Genomic DNA, 14,986 nt, shown 5'->3' with positions numbered 1-14,986 from the left:
TGGGCAAGTCACTTAACCCCTGCGACTTGTTTCACCATCTATCAAATAGGGAAACTTTATTTTATTTTATTTTATTTTATATTTTATTTTATTTTATTTTTGAGACAGATTCTCACTCTGTCACCCAGGCTGGAGTGTAGTGGCGTGATCTCATTTCACTACAACTTCTGCCTCCCGGGTTCAAGCAATTCTCATGCCTCAGCCTCCCAAGTAGTTAGGACTACAGGCGCATACCACCATGTCCAGCTAATTTTTGTATTTTTCTAGAGATGTGGTTTCACCATGTTGGCCAGGCTGGTCTCGAACTCACGGCCTCAAGTGATCCATCCCCCTCAGCCTCCCAAAGTGCTGGAATTACAGGCGTGAGCCACCGCAGCTGGCAGACCATGTTGTTTTAGAAAGTCTTGATAGACAACAAGGAAAACTCTTTCTTCATTATTTAATTAAAGATAACCCTAATTAATCAGTTATTAAATTGTTTAAATTGACACATAATAATCGTACATATTTGTGGGGTACAGTGTGATGTTTTCATACATGTGTGCAATGTATAACAATCAAATTCAGGTAATTATTATATCCATTACTGAGACATTTGTCACTTGGTTTAACCCAAGAAGTGGAGGTTGCAGTGGGCCAAGATTGCACTATTGCATTCCAACCTGGGTGACAGAGCAAGACTCCGCTCAAAAGAAAAAAAAGCTGTTCATCCTGTCATCTATCCAACTTCTTTCCCATCACTGAACTCTAAGTCCTGCCATTTTCCTGGTAGGGAGGAACTTCATGGCCATGGATGTGAGTTATCCAAACACTCAGAAGAAAAGAATCTTGACTTTCTTCTCTTCTTTGACCTTCTTCACTCTATTTCAGCCAACATTCCCACAGCCACCCCCAATCCTTGTCATCACTCTGAAATGTCAAACACAGACATTTCATTCTCTGACCACAACCTCTACTGCTTCATTGCCAATGGCCTGAGGGGTATACTGGCCAGCTAGGTCTTTGGTTAAGGTTCCAAAGAGTGCAAACACTATAGAAGGTCAAGTCTCCCTCCTATTAAAAGACTTTTTTTTCTAACATTTTGAAATCTTTTGCTACATGTTTACACAGAAGTATTTGAAGAAACACAAAAGATTACAAGCAGTTTTTCTAATGTTTCATAAAGAAAAACAAGCGGGACCTGGCAGTTCAAAGTGGTGGTTAACAGCACGAAATTTACATTCACAGCCAGACGTGGTAGCTCACGCCTGTAATCCCAGCACTTTGGGAGGCCGAGGTGGGCGGATCACCTGAGGTCAGGAGTGTGAAACCAGCCTGACAAACATGGTGAAACCCCGTGTCTACTAAAAACACAAAAATTAGCTGTGCGTGGTGGCGGTAATCCAAGCTACTCGGGAGGCTGGGGCTGGAGAATCACTTGAACCCAGGAGGCAGAGGTTGCAGTGAGCCAAGGTCGCGCCACTGCACTGCAGCCTGGGCAACAAGAGCAAAAGAACAAAACTCCAACTAAAAAAAAAAAAAACTTTACGGTAACCCAAGACCATACTAAGACTCTAGACCTCATTAGCTGTGGAATGCAGAACCAAGTCACTTACGACCAACTTTTGGGTCCTTGCCTAACTCATTTGCAAAATGGAGATGATAAAACCAACCTCACAGTCTTGCGATGAGGAGTTTAATTAAGATTATGCTCATAAAAAGCTTCCTGCAGTTCTGGGGTTTTTTTCAAGCAGATAAATGGAGCTGGGCTAGGACTGTTTTAATCCAAACACAGACGAGCACAGGAAAATATCAGATGTTCACATGTATACAACATGGCCCACAAGCCTGCACACAGACACCTGAATGCACACATGAAAACATCCACATACTTACATGTAGTCACTCAGTTGTGAATGCGTACACACAAATATGAATATGCAGCATACATCTTGTTTCACACAGAAATGCACATCGTAGACACTCCTAAATCATGTGTGCACACATGCTGTATGCAGAGACACACACAAAAGTTGGCAAACATTGAGAAACAGTGGCACACCCCGTCAGGCACACACACACATGTGCATGTGTAGACATAAGTTGGAATGGATACCCATTATCAAACACTAACATACACCCCACAAAGCCTGGTGCACACATAAATTCGTGTATCAACATGGACATACTGAAACATACATGCACATAGACACTACAAGCATGCACCCAGAATGACACGCAGACAGTTGTATAAATGAGGATAAACATGGCAGAGGCATCCAGGAGAACCCAATGGACAAAATGGCATAAAATATAAAGATGCAGGAGCACTCAGGGTGATTGAGGGGAACACTGACTTGCAGGGAAGGAGAAAGAGAAAGATAGAAAGACGGGATCCAAGACACGGGTAGACAGACAGGTGGGCAAAGTCCTGTGCAGGGCTCCAGGGCCAACCAGAATGACCTGAGAGTCTAATGCTGGCCTGTCCTTCTGCAGATACTGCCTAACTCAGCACCACGCTCCAGGAGGCCATGAAGGATTAATTTCCTATTCACAGCTCCATGGGGTAAATCTTGGCTGTGCTGAGGAAGGGATGGGGAAAGAGGTTCCCAAAGACTCTGTCCCTTTCCTCCTTCCCAAAGGAAAAGATTTGGGAGCTTTAGACTAGAGAATGTAAAAGCAGGGAAGGTGCTTAGGGAACATCTCATCCATCCACTTCATCCTACAGATTAAAGAGAACAACTACTATTCATTGAGCACTTACTGCCATGTACCTCATCGGCATTAACACATACATTTCTCCCCTAAATAGCCAAAGAGGTAGGAGCTGTTCTTGGCTCCATAAGGCTCACAGAGATAAAGTCAACTGTTCAAAGCCAAAAGAAGGGATAAGGTTAGGATTCCAATCCAGGCCTTAATCATTGTACCATCCATCCAGAAAGGGAAACTGAGGCCCAGCAAAGAAAAGGGATCTTCCTGGGTTCGCCACTAACTCATTCTGAAAGCCTATACCCGAGACACTGCCCACTAGGACAAGTCCACCCCACATGATTTCAGACACCATTCTCTCACTCCACGCTCCAGGGTAATCAACAAGTCCAACATCGATTGACCTCTATGTCCACAAATACTGGAGTTCTCCCAGCCTGTCTCTCCTCACCCCTCCATGGCCAGGTCATGGCAGCCTGCTGACCACTCAGTGCCCTTCCCTGTGCCAACCTCACTGAGAAACCAACTCCCCAGATTTCTGTCTCCCACCTTTCTAAGAAACAAGAAGGAAAAGGAAAGACCCAGGCTTGGGGCCAGCCCAGGTGCAGGCTGGTGACCAGGATTAGAGGGATTGATGTCTGCCCAGCTGGTGTTAATCCTCCTTCCCACCTCTTCCCCTCCAAAATCAACAAACAACTTTCCTCTCTCCGCTTTGTTCTCTGAACTTTGCTCCCTCCACACAGGTCTCAGAGCTCAGCATCCCAGAACACTTGGAACAAGATGTCAGTCCTGGGGGTGCCAACCTCACCCACCTCCCCTTGTCCAAAGTTGGTGACCCTGAGGACAGGTGCAACCCTGGAGGGTCCAAACATCAGAGCCTGTCCTGTGGCCATCTGGAGCCCCTCTCAGGATCTGGCTGAGGCTCATCTCAGGCCCACATAGGACCAATCTCAGCACCTGCCTCATGCTCACGTCAGAGCTCACTGGAACCAACCTCAGACCCTATATGGTGCCATTCTTATACCTTCCTGAAGCAGGACACTCTTATGCCCTGAATGACACTTGAGACAACACACAGAGCCCTCTTGGCACCAAACATGACTTTAATATTCTCCTGCTGTCAAGTTCAGTGCCAACTTCTTTCCCATCCTCGCGTACACCTGGGGGCAGTCCCAAAGCCAACACGATGCCTCCCCTCCCGGGTCGTACCTGAGGCTGATATCAGAACCCGCCAGTGTCATCCTTGTGTCCACTGCTGATGCCAGTCTCGGCACTCACCTCCTGCTAAGCCTGGCCCGCACTTGACTCCCAGGGTGATCTAGGCCAGTCACTGCAGGTGGACGAGGAGAGAGTTCACATCCCAGCTCCCTCACTTACTCCCTGTGTGACCTCACTCAAGAGGGTTTATGGAGTCCAGATCTGCTCATCTTCAAAATGAGGATGATGATGAACCAACCTCATTGTTACAAAGATTCGACCAGATCATACACACCTAGACTTAATCTTCCCATATGCGACCGTGCTCACCAAAGGGTAACTGTCCTGTTTACTAAGGAAGAATTTCCCTGAGGGAAGGACAGGAGGCTACTCATCCCTTCTCCACTCCCACCCACCCCAGGCTCTGCCTCTGTGCCTGACACTGGAGTTTACCCCAATCTCTTCTGCGATTGTTCCCTCTGCCTGCTAATAGTAGTAGCCCCTGACAAAGCAGGCATCACCCTTAAAGGACACTTAACTCACCCTCAAATATGATCTTCTCTTCCTAAATACACCCTTTCCACTGGCGGGAAAACCAAATCCACAAAGTGGAACTAAGGACGCAGAGGAGGAAAGACGGGAGTTCAGGGCCACTCACGCATATCCCCTGCCCACTGTCTGTTTTCTGTCCTCCGTAGACCCTTATATAAAATGAGAAACATAAATAACAATAATAATATTAATAGGGATGATACAATCAATCTAGTGCGTTTCCCTAAGGATCTTGTTGGAAACCAGTGGAGGTCTTTGTAAATTACAACCCTTGGGACATGAGATCTTTCCACCATTTGGGGGTTGTTATTACTATTTCTCCAGACCTGGCCAATCCCTCTGCCAACTGGTAACTCGAGGTACTCTCCTCCAGGTGTGGGGAAAGTTCCCCTGAAATATGGCTCTGGTCTTCCACCCCTTTCCCAACCAGAGATGTGCAGTGGAGGTTCTATGGCACCCATTCTGGCCTCACTCTGAGGTTCCAATGAGGATTCTGGGCATCAAGAGACAGCTCTGGGCCACAACAAAATCAAGTCAGTACCCGGGCGCAGTGGTGAGCTGTGGGCTTTCTGGGAGGAGCTGCTGGGCTTGCTACACACTCCTCCTCCCAGAAACTCCACACCCACACCCTGGGTCTTCCCAGCCCCAAGAGTCTCAAGTCCATATGCCTGGAATCCCCCCTCCTGAGACTCTTAATCCTGCATCCTCCTCACCAGACCCCCAAATGCACAGCCACACTTCCATCTCACCCTAATAAAACCTAGACCTTTGGATTCCTCTCCCTGGAACCCCCAAATCCACAACTTTGGGGTACATTCTCATTCTCAGACCAAAAATCCAAAGTCCAGGTGCTCCCCTGTGCAAATATTCCAAACTCCTCCGTTGTACAGTTTATCTGTTGCCCCTTCCTTAATCCACTGCCCTAGGGCATCCCTCCTGAAGTACCACAGATTTAGTCTGGAGGTCCCCTCTCTGTTCAGCTGCCCTGGGGTCCCCCTCCCCCTCCCTTGCTGACTGTGTCCCAAGCTAGGCGGGATTCATGGTGGGGGGTGTAGCGGAGAGGTGAAATGAGGTGATTGTGTAATCAGCCAAAGTCCACCCCTCTTTTTCAGGCAGTATAAAGGCAAACCACCCCAGCCGTCACCATCGATCATCCCACTGCCACCATGCTGGCCTTGGGGCTGCTCCTGGTGGCCTTGCTGGCCTGCCTAACTGTGATGGTCTTGATGTCTGTCTGGCAGCAGAGGAACAGCAAGGGAAAGCTGCCTCCGGGACCCACCCCATTGCCCTTCATTGGAAACTACCTGCAGCTGAACACAGAGCAGATGTACAACTCCATCATGAAGGTGTCCCAAGGCAGGGAGATGGGTGGCACAGGGTGGGGGCTGCCCAGCTGGCTGGGGCTTTGTGGCAGGGGATTGACCAGTGTGGACCAGAGTCTTAGGAAAGGGAGTTTTGGAGATTCATCATCAGGGTCGTAGCCAGGAAAGAAAGGATCCTGGGATGTCCAGCTCCCTGACTGTGAGAACTTGGGGACGAAGGATCCCAGTACTTGACATCTCCGTGCTGGGCCCATTCAGAGTGGGGGCTGCTCCCTCTAACCACTCCCACCCGCCTCCATCAGATCAGTGAGCGCTATGGCCCGGTGTTCACCATTCACCTGGGGCCCCGGCGGGTGGTGGTGCTGTGCGGATATGATGCAGTCAAGGAGGCTCTGGTGGACCAGGCTGAGGAGTTCAGCGGGCGAGGCGAGCAGGCCACCTTCAACTGGGTCTTCAAAGGCTATGGTGAGGGGGTGCCCAAGAGGGGGAAGGTGGCCAAGAGAACTCAATAGTCTCAGTGCCCCCAGCCTTCTCCGTGACTCTCCTGCCCCCTGGAGGCTATGGCAGAGCCCCGGGTCTGGTCTTCTCTCCCCATCTCCCTTCATTGTGGGCTCTCCCTGTGTATCCCTCAGCTGTCTCCAGCGTCCCTGTTCTGATTCCTCCCCGCCTCTCTCTGCCCCTTATTCTCTCTCCTCCTTCTCTCTCACTGGAGTCTCCTCTTTCCCCTCTCTCCACCTCTGAGGACATCTTGGGTTTCTGTTTTCCAACCCTGGTCCTCTGTCTTCATTTGTCTTTTTGTCACTCTCAGCTTCTGTGCTTCTCCGTGTTTCTCCTCTCTCCGCTTCCCTCTCCCACTTCTTCCTCTGTCTTAGGATTTCATGGTATTCAAACTTCCACATCTCCAGCCTCCATCTCCTGGTAACAGTCTCTCTTCCTTCCAGACCCTCTCTGTTTCTGTCTCCGTATTTTTCTCTCTTCTTCAGCTCAGCTTAAGAATCTTTCACCATTTTTATTTCCTCCTCCCAGATCTCCCCATATCTCACTTCCCCTCCCTCCATCCTCTTCCTTCATCTCTCTCTCTCTTTCTCTCCCCACTTCCTTCCCTTCCTCCATGGAGTGTCCCCCTATTCCTCTGTTTCTCTGGGCATCTGTCTGTCTCAACTTTCTGCTTCTCTTCTCATTCTCTTTTCTTTCTACCCAGTCTCTCTCTCTCTCTCTCTCTCACTCTGAGTTTGCAGCTCTCCTGGGCACTCTCGCTGAATCCATCTCTCTCGGAATCCATCTGTCTCCCACCCCACTCCCTCTCTGCTCCACCCTTGGGAAGCCCGCTGGGACTGGTCTGCTCCTGCCCCCGCCGCCCCCTGACCTCTCTCCACCCCAACGTTCACCTTCTCAGGCGTGGCGTTCAGCAACGGGGAGCGCGCCAAGCAGCTCCGGCGCTTCTCCATCGCCACCTTGCGGGACTTCGGGGTGGGCAAGCGCGGCATCGAGGAGCGCATCCAGGAGGAGGCGGATTTCCTCATCAAGGCCCTCCGGGGCACGCATGGTGAGCAGGGGACCCCGAGTGCGGGGGCAAGAGCAGGAAAACGCCCAGGGCTAGGGACCCGCGCGCGCGCGTTCTGCCTGGGGATGGGGACTCGGTGGGGAAAGGCCCCCGCACTTCCAGCCCTGGAGTCTGGCGCTGGGAATTTGGCTCAACAGGGCCCTGCCTCCCGGAATTCTGACTTTCCCCAGGCCTCTGAGTTGACTCTCTCCCCAACCCTCTTCTCCGGCCACATCTGCAGGCGCCAATATCGATCCCACCTTCTTCCTGAGCCGCACCGTCTGTAATGTCATCAGCTCCATTGTCTTTGGGGACCGCTTTGACTATGAGGACAAAGAGTTCCTGTCACTGCTGCGCATGATGCTGGGAAGCTTCCAGTTCACGTCAACCTCCATGGGGCAGGTAACCGGCTGCAGCCCGGCCCCTGACGCCCCTACTGCAACCTGTCAACTGCTCCCCTACCTGGAGACAGGTGCCCCAAACTCCCACCCCCCTCCAGACAGTGTCCCCTCAAAATCAGCCCCCAATATTGGACAACTGGGCAGTTGCAACAGAACCCAAGATGGGTGTCCAATACCCAGTCTCCAAGAGCACCTGGATAGCTCAACAGATGCTCCCCAGAACAGAGCCTGCTGGCAGGATGCAAGCCCTCAGCTCAGCTCTCTCACCTGGGCACGTGTTCCCATCCCCCAACTTACTGTAATTTGTAACAGGTGCTCCCTACCCTGTTCTGACTATTTTAACATCTGGACAAGTGACTGCCTCAACTGGCCTCCTGCATACCTGAACACCTGGTGCTGCAAAATCCAGCCCATCATAATCATTTCACATCTACACAAATGTCCCAAATTAGCCCACTGGAATATCTGGCCAAGCGCCCTCTACTTTGCCCACTTAAATACCTGAAAACATGGACAGCTGCCCTAACCAACACCCTAAACACATAAATATCTAGACAGATTATTCCCCAGACACCCAAATAAGTGTTCCCCAACCCTTTCCAATCACACACCTTACAGAGGTGCCCCTGATGCATCCCACTTGGATAGGTAAACACCTGAACAGGTATCCCCTCCACTTCAACATACTCACCAGCCCCACTTTAATACCTGAACACCTGAACAAAAGCCCCCAATCCAGACCCAATAAATATCTGGGTAGTTGTCTCCAACCAAGCCCATCTGAATGCCTAAATACCTAGACAGATGACACTCCCCTCATACCAGCCCCACCTGAATAGCTAAACACCTGGACAGGTGTCTTCCAACTCAACTTCACTTGAATATCTGAACACCTAGATGTGTGCTCCAATCCAGCCTCATTTGCATACCTGAAACCTGGATATATGCCTGAGTTCTTCTCACCTAAATTACTAGACCGTGGCCCTGGCATCTAACTCACGTGAAAACTTAGATATAGCTTCCCATCCAACCCCACTGAAATACCTAAACACCTGGACAGATGCCTTTAATTCAGTTCCTTCCTTGCTATGAAACAAGTCCCATTCCCATCAGCTCCTGGCCCCTGACAACTGTCCTTTCCTCCCATCCTCTCTCTGCAAACCCCAGCTCCATGAGATGTTCTCTTCGGTGATGAAACACCTGCCAGGACCACAGCAACAGGCCTTTAAGGAGCTGCAAGGGCTGGAGGACTTCATAGCCAAGAAGGTGGAGCACAACCAGCGCACACTGGATCCCAACTCCCCACGGGACTTCATCGACTCCTTTCTCATCCGCATGCAGGAGGTACACCCCAGCAGCCAGTGCGGGGAGATGCAAAGCCAGGCAGAGGGAAATCAGGCTGGGAGTGGGGCGGGCAGAAGACACAGGCCCATCAAATTAGCCCTCATCATAATAATCCTCACAATTGGCCAGGCGCGGTGGCTAACACCTGTAATCCCAACAATTTGGGAGGCCGAGGCAGGTGGATCAGCTGAGGTCAGGAATTCAAGACCAGCCTGGCCAACATGGTGAAACCCCCTCTCTACTAAAAATCCAAAAATTAGCTGCGTATGGTAGCGCCCAGTGGGGCAGAGGTTGCAGTGAGCCAAGATCACAGCACCACACTCCAGCCTGGGTGACAGAATGAGACCCCGTCTCAAAAAAAAAAAAAATAATTAATTATTTTTTAAAAAGTAACAAGTGAGCCTGCATGGTCGTGTGCATGTGTAGTTCCAGCTACTCAGTGAGGCTCAGGAGGCTGAGGCTGGAGGATTCCTTGAGCCCAGGAGTTCGAGTCCGGCCTGTGCAACTTAGCAACACCAAGTCAGTATAAGAAAAAAAAAATTGACAGCTAAGTTGATAATTAAAGGACAGATGGTCAGCAAGGTAAAGAAGGTGAGAAGGAAGAGCATTTTGGGCAAAGCCAGCAGCCAGGGCAAGGGCTGGAAGCTAGAGCGAGTCTGGTAGATCTAGGGTCCCTCTTTCCACCTTTCATCTGGACCAAAGAGAGGTAGATCCAAAGGAAAAGCCCTAGAAGGGCCCTGAGGGCAAGAGGAGTGAGGTTGGTCTAAAGCCCCCTCTCCCTGCAGGAGGAGAAGAACCCCAACACGGAGTTCTACATGCAGAACCTGTTGATGACCGCGCTGAACCTCTTCATTGCAGGCACCGAGACCGTCAGCACCACCCTGCGCTACGGCTTCCTGCTGCTCATGAAGCACCCAGAGGTGGAGGGTAAGGCTGGACGGGGAGGGAAGTGGAGAGCCCCAGACCCTCAAAACTCCCCTGAGCCTGGTGCAATGTCCCCACCTGTCCCAGATCCCAGGACCCTGAGACGTGCTTTGCTGTCCACAGACAGGGCAATATTCAGCTGATAGGAATCAGCTGAGTCTCACTAGCTATTAAAATACTGAAAATGTCTGTAGTGATTGGTCAGTCACTCCCGTCCCAAGCCCACTGAGTGCCCACTGCCTGCTCCTCTGGATCATCCCCTAAGTTCCTCTCTGTGCCTCCCCCGTGATTCTGGCACGGTCTGGTTAACAGGATTCTACTCCAACAATGAGAATGGCTGAGGTCTGTTATGAATGATCTACCTCTGTATCATATGTGGAGACATGTCATCCACCCCGTTTTACCTATTTGGACTATCATCCCTGCCCTGAGACCTCTAGCCACCCAAACGCTTTCCCCATCCTCCCCCAGCCAAGGTCCATGAGGAGATTGACAGAGTGATCAGCAAGAACCGGCAGCCCAAGTTTGAGGACCGGGTCAAGATGCCCTACATGGAGGCAGTGATCCATGAGATCCAAAGATTTGGAAACGTGATCCCCATGAGTTTGGCCCGCAGGGTCAACAAGGACACCAAGTTTCGCGATTTCTTCCTCCCTAAGGTGCTACCCTCCCCATCCCCCCAGACTATGGGGACTTCCAGCCCCTCTCTGTGTCCCCAACATCCCACCCCCATTAGAAGCTTTCTAGACCCTGTCCCACTCCCTCAATCAGTCCAAAAGGACTTCCCCCACCACCACATCCGTTCCACCTTCCCACTTAGAGACTCCTGAATCCTGCATCTCCCCAGACTTTTTGTGTCAGGAGAATCAACCCCATGTTCCCAAACTTCCTGTCTTAAGAAACAGGAGCCCCCTTTCCATTAGGCCTTTTGCCTTAGGGACACAAGTCTCAGGTCCCCCAAATACCCGGCCTAGCAGGACATGGACCCCATGTCTCCCAAACTCCCTGTTTTGGAGATATGAACCTTCTATCCCCCAAAGCTCCTCCCTCAGAGGTCCCCAACTCCTCCATGCCTGCCACTTCCCCTTACCTGGGGCACCATAGTTCCCCCTCCAGCCCCTGTGTACTTTCACCAATCCCCAACCTGCCTCATCACATACACCTTCCTCCTCCCTCCCAGAGCACCGAAGTGTTCCCTATGCTGGGCTCCGTGCTGAAAGACCCCAAGTTCTTCTCCAACCCCCAGGACTTCAATCCCCAGCACTTCTTGGATGAGAAGGGGCAGTTTAAGAAGAGCGATGCTTTTGTGCCCTTTTCAATCGGTAAGAGACCACTGTTTGCTGCCAGGCCACTGCTCACACCAGCAGGTGCCTCCCTCACCCAGCTCCCCTCTGTGCTGTGTAGTCTGGTATTTCTCCAGCTTGGAAGTTCCTGTTAGAATCTACCCTTGAGCCACCAGCTGATACTTCCTTAACTACCAAGCACCCACTACCTGCGCCCAGGTAAAAGGAAAGGAAACATCTTTCCCCGTATTTATTTGTCTAGGGTCACACAGCAGATTCTTCAGATCCCTAAAAAAGAGATGATGGCACAGGAGTCGTATTTTCAAGTCTATCCTGCAGGAAGGGACATCTAAACCTCCCATTGCTACACCTGGCATGGATCATCCATCTCTGATGGATGCGTGCGTGACATTATGCCTTTTTCAAAACCCATAGAAATGTACAACACAGAGTAAACCCTAATGTAAACTATGGACTTTGGTTAGTAATAATATATCTATATTGGTTCACCATTGTTACATCTCTTATAGAAAGAAACTGAGGCTCAGGGAGGATTAAAGTCTCCTCTGAAAGTCTCTCAGGCCATAATATTCCACCTCTCCTCCCTGGGAGAGCCGCAGCTGGAGGTCGGTAGTGGGGCGAGGCTGCACTGAGAGTGGGCTTCACCTCCACCCCTCCCGCCTCTCCTCCTCAGGAAAGCGGAACTGTTTCGGAGAAGGCCTGGCCAGAATGGAGCTCTTTCTCTTCTTCACCACCATCATGCAAAACTTCCGCTTCAAGTCCCCCCAGTCGCCCAAGGACATCGACGTGTCCCCCAAACACGTGGGCTTTGCCACGATCCCACGAAACTACACCATGAGCTTCCTGCCCCGCTGAGTGAGGGCTGCGCTGGTGCAGGTCTGGTGGGCGGGGCCGTGGAAAGGGCGGGGCTGGGGGCGGGGCTCGTGGGAGGGGCGGGGCTAAGAATGGGGACGGGATGGGGGAAAGGAAGCCGCGAGGTGGTTAGAGGGAAGAGAAGAAACAGAAGGGGCTTAGTTGACCTTGATAAGGTGCTTCCGAGCTGGGATGAGAGGAAGGGAAACCTTACATTATGCTACGAAGAGTAGTAATAATAGCAGCTCTTATTTCCTGAACAAGTACCCCCATGTCAGCTTTGTACAAAAAGCGTTTGTTCACAAAGCGTTGCACGCTCACCTCACTTAATTGCCACAAACCTCTGCGAAGGGGAAAAGCGTTCATGCCCATTTTACACGTGACAAAGCTGAGACTTAGAAAGTTGTCTATCTGATGTCTCACAAAATGTCTAAGTGCCCAGAAAATCTTTGAACACAGATCTGTGCCCATAGCCCTCTAGAAAGATTCTTAAAAAGCACCCATTCCTCACTAAAACAGCTTAGTATAGCATCACATGGCCTGAACATCCCTGTCCTGGGGCTTTTTCCAGAGACCTGGTGAGTGGCTGTCCTGCCTTCACTGCCCACTTGCCCACACTCTCACCTACTCAACATGCTTTGAATACCAGGGTGTAATCTGTGCTCACTACCAGGTAAGGCCGCTGTGGCCCATTCAGAGTCAGTCCGGGGACACAACGAGACATGAATGGACATAGTCAGTCCATTAACAATTCTTTTGCAGAGCAGAAGTTTTTAATTTTAATGACATTCTGTCAATATATCCCCTAATGAAGAAGTTGAAGGAGAGAACCACTTACAGAGAGTGATGAGAGAACTCTGGATCAGGACATACCATATGCATGTGTGTGATCATGTGCAGGTGTGCATGTGAGCATATGACTACATATTCTCCTCTGTGTATCCATGAAACACATTCCACTATGGGTTTCTGAAGGTTGGGCTCTCCTGATGGATCTGGGGTCCACTGTAAGACCCAGCTAAGAGTTTCACAGTCACTGCCCACTCTCAAAGAAGTTAGCGTATGTCCCCCTTAGAAACTCCCTTACAGCCTTCACGAAAATTAACTCAAAGTTTATTGTAGACCTAAATGAAAAATGAGTATCTATAAAACTTCTAAAAGATAATGTAGGAGAAAATCGTGATGACTTTAAGTTTGGTGATGACTTACTAGATACAACACCAAAAGAACAATGCTTGAAAGAAGCACTTGATAAGTTCTGTGTCATTAAAATTAAAAACTTCTGCTCTGCAAAAGATTTGTCAAGAGAATGAGAATACAAGCTACAGACTGGGAGAACATATTTGCAGGGGACATACCTGATAAAGGACTTACATTCAAAATACACAAAAAACTGTTAAAACTCAACAATAGAAAACAACCCAATTAAAGAATGGGCAAGCAATCTGAGCAGACACCTCACCAAAGAAAATATACACATGGCAAATAAGCATAAGGAAAGATGCTCCATAAAATATGTCAGTAGCCATTTCAAATTGAAACAATAATGATGTACCACTACCCACCTATTAGAGTGGCTAAAATCCAAAGCTGACAACACCAAATGCTGACAAGGAGGTGGCTCAACAGAACTGTCATTCATTGATGGTGGGAATGCAAAATGGCACAGCTACTTTGGAAGACAAATTGGCGGTTTCTTGCAAAGCTAAACATATTCTTACCATGTGTGACAGCAATCATGCTCTTCAGTATTAACCTAAATGAGTTGAAAACAAATAGCCACACAAAAACTTCTGCACAGATGTTTATAGCAGCTTTACTCGTAATTCAAATCTTGTAATCAACCAAGCTGTTCTTCAACAAGTGAATGGATAAATGAACTGTGATATGTTCATACAATGAAATATGGCAGGGCGTGATGGCTCACACCTGTAATTATAGCACTATGGGAGGCAGAGGCAGGCAGATCACTTGAGGTCAGGAATTCAAGACCAGCCTGGCCAACATGGTGAAACCCCATCTCTACCAAAAATACAAAAATTAGCCAGGCATGGTGGCATGCGCCTGCACTTCCAGCTACTTGGGAGACTGAGGTGGAAGAATTGCCTGAACCCATGAGTTACAGTGAGCTGAGATGGAGCCACTGCACTCCAGTCTGGGAGACACAGTGAGATTTTGTCTCAAAAAAAAAGAAAAAAGAAAAGAAATACTATTCGACAATAAAAAGAAATCAGGCTACAGAAAGACATGGAAGAACCTGAAATGTATGTAGCTAAGTGAAAGAAGCCCCTCTGAAAAGGCCACATACTATATGATTCCAACTATATGACAGTCTGGAGAAATGAAACTGTGAAGACAGTACAAAGATAGTAGTTGCCAGGAGTTTAGGGAGGAAGGAGGTGTTTGTTCTTCCCTTTGCTGTGGCGAGTTCCTCCAGGCCCCAGGCAGGAAGAGAGATGCTGTCCAGGAGCCAAGGCCTTAGCAATCTACCTGGTGCTCTAGTCTATTGCAACTGAGCTGGCACCTCAAATCAATCCGTGTGATACATCATATCAACAGAATGAAGAAGAGAAACCATATGATCATCTCAGTTGATGCTGAAAGTGCATTTGATGGAATTCAACATCCCTTCATAATAAAAGCCATCAAAAAACTAGGTATAGCAGGAACATAGCTCAACATAATAAAAGCCATGAATGACAGACCCACAGCTAGAATCATATTGAATGGGGAATAACTGAAATTCCTCCTCTAAGATCTGGAATATGACAAAGATGCCCATTTTCACCACTGTTATTTGACATAGTACCAGAAGTCCTAGCTAGAGCAATTAGACAAGAGAAGGGAAAAAAAGGGCAT

At 49.3% G+C, this 14,986-nt stretch overlaps 1 protein-coding gene across 2 annotated transcripts; it reads left to right on the top strand.

Moving 5' to 3' along the window:
* Positions 1-53: 53 nt before the first annotated feature.
* CYP2A26 (cytochrome P450 family 2 subfamily A member 26) lies at positions 54-14,357 on the top strand. Of its 2 annotated transcripts, XM_077976174.1 has the most exons (10): positions 54-345; positions 4,689-5,783; positions 6,062-6,224; positions 7,156-7,305; positions 7,544-7,704; positions 8,871-9,047; positions 9,833-9,974; positions 10,443-10,630; positions 11,152-11,293; positions 11,949-14,357. In XM_077976174.1, the coding sequence occupies exons 2-10, from the start codon at positions 5,604-5,606 to the stop codon at positions 12,128-12,130; spliced, it is 1,485 nt and encodes a 494-aa protein (XP_077832300.1). In that variant the 5' UTR covers positions 54-345; positions 4,689-5,603; the 3' UTR covers positions 12,131-14,357.
* Positions 14,358-14,986: the final 629 nt, after the last annotated feature.

This window comes from Macaca mulatta, chromosome 19 (assembly GCF_049350105.2).
Source record: "Macaca mulatta isolate MMU2019108-1 chromosome 19, T2T-MMU8v2.0, whole genome shotgun sequence".
NCBI lineage: Eukaryota > Metazoa > Chordata > Mammalia > Primates > Cercopithecidae > Macaca > Macaca mulatta.
This window is presented reverse-complemented; position numbering and strand designations above follow the sequence as displayed.